Genomic DNA, 8,949 nt, shown 5'->3' with positions numbered 1-8,949 from the left:
CTTATAATAAAATATAGGAACGTCTAAAAGAAAAATTGAAGAGCAATTATGTCTTTTCCTAACCTTTTTTCTAACTTAAAAGTAAGGCGGTCAAGCATTAAGGGCACCTTTGCAATTTAAATAACTAAAGGATGGTAAACATAATTATGTGCAACTCTAAGGGTGTATCTTTTCTTTTCGTTTTACACGTGTTATCCTGCCCTTTACTGCACACGCTCCAGATCAGATTCGGAGTTAGGGACACATTTGAATGTCTGCCAAGTCAGCCATTTGGACGTGTGCATCCAACGAAGGGAGTGGATGCCCTAAAATTCGTTTTTCTCTCTCTCTGCAGGCCGAGTGGAAGTTTTGTTAGTCTTTCACGAGAATCCTACAAGTTAAAATCCTCACACAGATTTAATCGCTGATTCTGACCTTGAGCTTTCGAGAAATCTGGTAAATCTTCTCACGTTGATCTTTCAAGTAGGTATTGTTCTCAAGTACGAATGGTTCGGAGAATTTCTGTAGATTCTAGCTTGTAATTGGTCCGTATCAGGTGGTGTTTTGCTTCCTGTATTGATTACTGTTTATTATTTTTAATTTTGATAGAGCGGGAGAGGGAATGATGAGTGGAAAGCAGAAAGAGTGGATGATTTTGATTTTTTGCTTTTTTTTTTGATCTGTCAACTAAAAGGATATATATATTACAAATAATAATAAGGTTACATTTGGATTGTTTGTTTTGATATGCATATTGTTAAGGGAAATTGCTGCGATATTTGTTTGAATTATGTGGGTTTTGGTGACTGTAGAGCAAGGAAGGTGGGATCCTTTTGGTTTACTTGTTGTTTGCTTTTGAAAGTTATAATATATTTTATTCCTGAAAATGGTGTGGAAATTTCACCCCCCCCCCAAAAAAAAAAAAAAAAAAAAAAAAAAGAAGAAGAAGAAGAAGAAGAAGAAAGAAAATGATGTGGAAAAGCATTGAAGTTCTTGTACTGCATATTAACAGCAATTTCGAAGCTCATGATAGATATAAATAAGTAGATATTGTTCATTCCGTAGTATCTTAAGATTCAATAGATTGTACGTGAAATTAAATTTTCAAACATCTGTCGAGATATGGCTTTGCAGATATAGGAATTAATCATATTGTTGGTGCTGATATGGTGAAAGTCCAAGGATTCATAATATTACAGAGATTTCTAGACGTGCATTAATTCTAGGATTTATCCAATAGTCTTCAATTGTCCAAAGTTTAAACTAGGATTATGCTTTTGCCCTTGGAGATATTATCTCTTATGGAAATGGTCAAAAATTCTGTTTTCGATATCAAGTTTCATGCTTCCTGCCTGATGTTGTGGATTTCCTTGAAGAGTTGACTGATATTAATGACGATTAGTTTCATAGATGCTTCAGACATTCTGTTATTCATTTGCTTCCTCTTGAACTGAGAACTATTTGAAACCATGTGAACTTTACCTGTCAAACTAATTGCCTTTTCTATTTTTGGTGGGTTTAGGTACACTTACATTCTTTCATTTGCACATTGGTTTGTGCTCACCTAACTACAAGGGCTGAAGCTTTTGAATCTCCATACATATATAGTAATGGCTAGATCATTATCTAGTTTACTCTTCAAGGGTGTCACGGGTCTTCCAGCTGCGAATTCCTTTCGGACAGCGGTAAGAGACACTTTCCAGTGCTTGTACAATTTGCTTCCTCAGTCTACAAGATTTGTTTAAAGATGCTAAGTATTACCTTCTTGTCACTATCTACCTAGAATCGGGTTCTATAATCCAGAAACACAGATTTATAAGCCTCCTTTCTCGTGTCTTCTTTACTGCTAGAAGTTCAGGAAGAACTGCATGAGGAAAAAGAAATGAAGGCAATAGAGCTTTAGTGAACAAGAAGCTCAACTTATAATGGGAGGCAAGTAATGTGAAACATGTCAAAATGTTGAAACCTTTCGCAAACTTCCAGGCTAGGGTTACAATCATAGAGTCAAAGGCTTGCTTATATGGAGACATGAGTGATACATCTGAATCCAGATGGATGCAATCTCAAAGAAATAGCTGATGAGCTATATTTTGTCCATATAATTCTTCTGGTTGATTTTATTCCTTAATAGGAGTCCTTGAAGTATTCTGGTAATGGTTTCATGTCTGTTAGTTCTGATTGTGTTTCTGGAGGAGATGGTCAGATAATAGAATAGATGAAAGACACATGACTCAGTCCTAAGAACTTGTGGAGGTATCAATTCAAGGAACTTCAACTGGAGAGGTTTATGTAAGTCACAATTTGTAATGGGAACTTAGAAAACCACTCTGGAAGATATGAGAGGTTGTGTACCCATGCATTGGGGTTGATATGGAGAATGAATACATAAATTTTCAGGATAATGCAATGTTTCCATGAATTCAGCGATTCTTGCAATTACTTCTGGAATGTAATTTTGGTTGATGTATACTTTAATTATATTTGTATGCATAGTGACTGCAGCACAGTTGGAAGTTTGGTGGGCTAGATGTCATTCTAATCCTAACTAACCCGCAAGTCCACAAGGTAAAAGAAACCCTAGTATTAGAAAGGAAGAGAGTGAAGTAAGCAGTTTTTGATTGAAAATGAACCTGGAGAAGTACTGAAGTGAACTTATTTATAAAAAAACTGTAATCTTAGAAAAATCCTAAAATTGAGCACTGGAAATAAAAACATCGAATACCGATGAGTTGAGCGGATCCAGCTCTGGACCTCCAACAATAGTTCACCGGTCCAATAAGTCTTGTGGAGCACCGACTATCATTTCCATATTGGAACTACAGCTCTTGTAATTCCACTTGAACAAAAAGTTGAGTCCCCAAGAGATCTTCTATGTAACCTAGGGTTTAGGGTTGGATTTCAGGATCTTCTAAAGTAAAACCATCACACAATTAGGGCCTCTAGATGTTTCAGCCAAGGGGTTTAGAGGTCTAAGAACCTGCTGGGAATAGTATTTCAAATGTGAAATTGGATGAGAATTTAGAACTCAAACTTGATTTTCAAATCCTAGTTGAACTGGGATTTGGGTAGGGTTAGGGTTTGGAGGGTTTGGGCTGTGTTGTTCTGCAGCTTAGGACTAGAGAAGGACGGTTCTGCAGTTTAGGAATTGGTTTAGGTAAGTGGGACTGAGATTTGAGGTGCTTGAGAAATTTTCTGGAATTGAAAATTCTGCAACTCTTCTCAAGGAAGAAGCTGAAGTACAGAAATTCTGAACACCAGATTTAGGGCTGCTTCGGGGATTTTAAGATTAGGACTAAGTTCTATAGGCTTGGGCGACTCTAGGAAGGGTATAACAAAGGGTTTTAGGGCAGGAATGAGGGAGTCCTAGTTAGGGTGGGATTTGAAGTCATGGGAAGAAGAAGGAGAAGGGGGATGGTTTCTAGGATTTGGGAAAGGGGCTGGAGTTGCAGGAACTTGAAGGGGAAGGGGGTGCAATGATTTGTGATGGGTTTGGGGTGGTGGTTAGGGTCAGACAAGGGGAGAGGGGCTGGGAAATTTGTGCAAGGTGCAGGAGGGGGTGGAGAGGCTTGTGGACAGAAGAAGGGGCTGGAGATGATGGGGAAAAGGGGCTGTACTTGCTTGTATGTTGAGAAAGATTGCTCTAGTTGTTGCTTCAGTGCTGGAAGAAGAAACAACTTTGAACTTTGCAGAAACAATAACTCGAACCCAGCCGCAAGTCACCCTTCCAGGAATCCCATGACTTCTCAAGCCAAGTTTTCACTCAATCAATTCAGTAACCATCAAATCTGAAAAATTCCAGTAAGACTAGGCTATTTATAGCCACTTAACTCAAACAGACTCAATTAATGATACTTGGTTCCCAAGTAACCAAGACTTACCTATTTAGGACTCAACCAATGAATTCCCTACTAAATAGGAATCTGATCACTTATCAAAACTGGACTTTCTAAAATAAAACCCTATCAGACCAACAACCAAATACCAAAATTAAAATACTACTAAGACTCCAAATTAGGAGATAAAAAAGAATTTAAATTCAAAAATAAAAGTGGACTTGGTCAAATATTTAAGTTGATCCAGGGGTAGGAAAATGACCATTCTTCCCTTGGACAGATTCGGCTCCCCCCAGGCTTTGGCCTTCTTTTGGATGGGCTTGAGCCCTCTTCTTGGCTCTTTTGGGTCTGATTGGGGGCTGGTTACATTATCTTTATTGGGAAGAATATTCATGGTTTTGTTTTGTGCTTGACAGAATAGGGATTAGCGTACCCCCTGATGTTGTGCCTTGCAGTCAAACAACCACCATTGACTGTAGGAGAATATGACACAATTATAGACGGAGGACATGATATAACCCAGGTTCTGGGCCAGCCTTCAGGATCTTTGTTAAATCGAACCATCTATCAATTAAGCTCTCCCTGCAGTTAGGGTTTTATCTGCATCCAATATGAGATGGTTTTGATGAAGAAAATGGGGAAATTCGATTAACAACTTGGGATGGGTTTGGGAAGTTGTATTTGGTTTTGGGAAGGATTAGGGAAAATGAAGTTTTCAACCAACTAAGAGGGAAAAGTTTTGAGAGTGTTAGGGTGTCACAATATCAGTATGGGATGGTTTTAGGATATCCAGACACACCCCAGGTGGGATGGGATTGGAAAATAAAGGACTGAATCAAAGGGGGGGGGGGGGGAGGATGGATTAGGATTTTTAACAACTTAGAGAAGGGGTGGGAGATTTGGGGGAAAGGGAGGGAGCTCTAGAAGCTTGCGGTTGGGGCTGTACGGGTCTAGGAGTGATGGTAAGTGATTGCCTTTGAATCTTGATTGGATCTTGGGCTTCCTTCTTGCTATCTTTTTCTTTTCCTTTCGTTCTTATCTTTCTTTCTTTTCTGTTTTTCTCAACTGCCCCAAGACAAAGAAAGGGAAAAGAAGATGGAGGAAAGAGGGGGAGCGCTGGGGAAGGGTTGCCACAAAGGTTAGAAGAGGGAGGGGTTGGGTTGCACAAGGAATAGGGAGTGGCTGGGGTGGTACTTGATGGGAGTGGACTGGGACACTCTTAGGCTGTTGTAGAAGAGGTTGATAGGCTCTCGCAAAAGAGAGCTTGAAGATGAAGATGATGACAATTGCAGAAAATAACTCACACTCAGCCACAGGGATTCTCCTTAGAGCCCACAACTCTAATTCCTTCAATGCTCTTTAGTTTTTAATCCAGTCTAAATTGTAATGCTGGGTGTGGGGACTTTTGGATAGCCAATGTCGAAGAAGGTAAGGCACTGGGACTCAAACTGCTTAATTAACAAACTTGGACGCTAATTGGGAATCCAATTTGGATTGGGTATCCCTTAAAAACCAACAACTCAATTGCTACTAATAAACAACTTAGTAACTAACTTACAACTTAAAAAGGGGGGGGGGTCTTAAGGACCTCAAAAATTAAAAAATAAAATAACAATTTTTTAGAAGGAAAATAATTTCCAACTAGGACTCCCATTGTTAAGATGATTTTGTGTAGGAGTGATTTTGTATTACTTCTTCATGTATATATATAATACAATCAAGTAAAGAATAAAATAAATGTAACATGCTATACATAAGGAAAGGAATTATTTGCAACGGTCATATAATCTAAGATCTCCAACGTTCATATTATCTCCAACGGTCATATTTTCCAAAGATCTCCAACGGTCATATGATGGCTAATACTCCCCTTCAAGTTGGAGAGTGAATATCAAGAACTCCCAACTTGTCCTTGAGGAATAGAAAAGAATTTTTGCCAAGGGATTTGGTGAAAATGTCAGCAATTTGGGTAGAACTAGAAGTGTGAACGGAACGGATGAGGCCAGGGCGTATCTTATCACGGATGACATGACAATCAATTTCAATATGTTTGGTACGCTCATGAAACACAGGATTGGCGGCAATGTGGATGGCCGCTTGATTGTCACAAAAAAGAGGGATTGGCTGTTTCAAATGAACACCAAAATCTTGAAGGAGCGAAGTTAACCAAATTAGCTCGCAAGTGGCCATTGCCATGGCTCAATATTCCGCCTCGGCAGAGGATCGAGAAACTGTATGTTGTTTCTTAGTCTTCCAAGAGATAAGGCTAAAACCAAGAAAAACACAGTAACCGGTGGTGGAGCGGCGAGTCATGGGACAACTGGCCCAATCAAAGTCGCAAAAAGCACGAAGTGATCAGGTGCTATTAGCTGGAAGTAAAATACCCTGGTCAGGTGAGTTGTGAAGGTATCGAAGAAGGCGAGTTGCAGCGTCCATATGTGGTTTGTGAGGTTGGTGCATAAACTGGCTAAGAATGTTGACAGTGTGCACAATATCTGGACGAGTGATGGTGAGATAAATCAACCGTCCAATCAAACGACGATAAGATGCAGGTTCAGGAAGGATATTACCATCGGAGTCCGTAAGCTTGAGATTTTGTTCCATTGGAAATGAAGTTGGGTGAGCACCGGTAAGGCCGACATCTGATAATATATCCAAAGTGTATTTTTGTTGATTGAGGAAAATACCTTTTTGTGAGCGAGCCAGTTCAAGACCAAGAAAATATTTCATGGGGCCAAGATCTTTGATACGAAATTGTTGGTGAAGGAAACTCTTTAAGGTGGAAATCGCCAAAGCGTCAGAACCAGCAATAAGGATGTCATCCACATATACTAATACAAAGATGGTTGAATTCCCGTAGCCCTTAGAAAAGAGGGAATAATCTGCAGTCGATTGAATGAAGCCCACACTCATTAAGGCAGTAGAAAATTTGGCAAACCAATTACGAGAAGCTTGCTTTAAACCATAGAGAGATTTGTGGAGGTGGCAAACAACGTTCTCCCTCTTACGATGATAACCAGGAGGTAGTCATATATACTTCTTCGTCAAGATCACCATGCAAGAAGGCGTTATTAACGTCAAGTTGATGAAGTGACCAATTTTTAATTGAGGCAAGAGCAAGCAAGACGCGTACAGTAACGAGTTTGGCCACAGGAGCAAAAGTCTCATAAAAATCAACACCTTCAGTTTGGTGTACCCCTTGGCCACCAAACGTGCTTTGTACCATTCAATAGAACCATCAGAGTGTCGTTTAATTTTGTAGACCCATTTACAACCAATGGCTTTCTTTTGAGGCGGCAAATGAACAAGTGACCAAGTGTTATTGGTTTCAAGAGCCTCAATCTCTAACTGCATGGCATCTTTCCAGTCAGGTGACAACATTGCTTTGGCAAAGCTAGTGGGTTCTTCAGAAGAGGAAAGAGACCTGATAAACTTAAGATGAGAAGATGAGACCTTTTTATAAGATATAGAAGAATCAAGAGGAAAGAGTTTACCGGCATCCGAAGAAGATGATGTGGCGTGAGTAGCCGAGCATACGTAGTCCTTCAAATGGGAGGGGGGATTATGCGACCGGGCGGAGCGACGTGGCAACAACACAACTGGAGGTGGGGAAGGGTTGTGTGGTGGGGTTGGCGGGTCTAATGGTGGAGATAGGAAAACTGGGTTGGTTGGGATGGAGGAGGATTCAAAATCAGGAACTGGAACAGGGAGGGTAGGGTTAATAGATGAAGGGGAAGTCTTTAGGTGGTAAGGAAAAATATGTTCAATAAACACAACGTCTCTACTTGTGTAAACCTTGTGAGAAGTGAGATCAAAAATTTTATAACCTTTTTGAGCAAAAGGGTATCCAAGGAAAATTCCTGGAGAAGAACGGGGGTCAAATTTGTGCTTGATGGTGGAATGGTTGTGTCCATAGCACAAACAACCAAAAGTACGAAGATGAACATATGTGGGGGTTTTATTAAAAAGAAGTTCAAAAGGAGTTTTCTCTTTTAAAAGTTTGGTAGGCAACCGGTTAATAATGTGTGTGTGGCCGTAAGAATGCAATCACCCCAAAAATCTTGTGGAAGATTGGCCTGAAATAAAAGGGCCCGACCAACATTGAGTAGGTGTCGGTGTTTGCGTTCAACAACACCATTTTGTTGTGGGGTGTCAACACAACTATGTTCATGGATAACTCCATGGTTGGAAAAAAATGAGGTGGTGGAGTGATTAAAAAATTCATGAGCATTATCAGTGCGAATTTTTTATATTTGGAAATTGAATTAAGTTTTAACCATTGCAAAAAAATCATGCAAATAAGACCAAGTGTCAGATTTGAAGTTCATTAGAAAAACCCAAGTATAGCGAGAATAGTCATCCACAATGGTCAAAAAATATTTAGCACCACATATAGAAGGAATATAATAAGGACCCCAAATATCGCAATGTATTAAATCAAAAGAAGATGAAGTGGATATGGAGCTAGATGGGAAAGGTAGCCGGGTTTGTTTTGCCAAAGGGCAAATAGTGCAAACACATTTTTTAGAAACTGAAATGCAAGAATTAAAACGTGATAAAGAATTAATAATGTTGCGAGATGGGTGGCCTAAGCGCCAGTGCCACACATCAAAGGAGTGGGAATGAGTGGATGAGGCTGCAATAATGGAGGGAAGCAACTCCAAATAATATAAGCCATTATGCTCTTTACCCAATCCAATCATCTTCTTCATTGGTAAGTCCTGAAAGACACAATGATGAGGAAAAAATGTTACCGAACAATTGAGAGCTTAAGTGATTTGACTAACAGATAATAAATTAAAACGGAATGAAGGAACATATAAGACATTATTAAGAGAGATGGAAGGGGTAGGGGTGCAAGTCCCTAAATGGGACACAAGGGTTGTTTCACCATTGGGTAATGTAATCGGAGATGTATAAGGAACCACCGTATCAGTGTTAAAGAATTGTAACTTAGAAGCCGTATAAAAATTTGCCCCAGAATCAATAACCCATGGGGAAGGGGAATTACCTGCATCATTTGCTAAAGGAGTGGGATTACCCGATTCGATCAATGCCAATAATTGATGATACTGTGCCGAAGTAAAGGAGGGGGCAGAATTTGTTCCTGGGTTGATGGCAACAAAGGATCGAGCAG

General features: G+C 39.8%; 1 protein-coding gene across 2 annotated transcripts in view; it reads left to right on the top strand.

The window, feature by feature from the left end:
* Window positions 1-244: 244 nt before the first annotated feature.
* The window catches only part of LOC149007419 (monothiol glutaredoxin-S15, mitochondrial-like), a 28,525-nt gene continuing 19,820 nt past the window's right edge, over window positions 245-8,949 (top strand). Inside the window, exons 1-2 of one of the 2 annotated variants that reach the window (XM_089166805.1) lie at window positions 245-435; window positions 1,502-1,664. In XM_089166805.1, coding sequence (XP_089022931.1) covers window positions 1,590-1,664 — 75 coding nt within the window. In that variant the 5' untranslated portion in view covers window positions 245-435; window positions 1,502-1,589. Of the gene's footprint in view, window positions 436-455; window positions 536-1,501; window positions 1,665-8,949 lie in introns of those variants that run through there. The other variant, XM_089166806.1, reaches the window with a different exon arrangement.

This window comes from Hakea prostrata, chromosome 8, assembly GCF_041222555.1.
Source record: "Hakea prostrata isolate BN-2017 chromosome 8, UWA_Hpros_2, whole genome shotgun sequence".
NCBI classification, from domain to species: domain Eukaryota; kingdom Viridiplantae; phylum Streptophyta; class Magnoliopsida; order Proteales; family Proteaceae; genus Hakea; species Hakea prostrata.
Note: the sequence above shows the minus strand (reverse complement) of the source record. Positions and strands in the feature narration are given on the sequence as shown.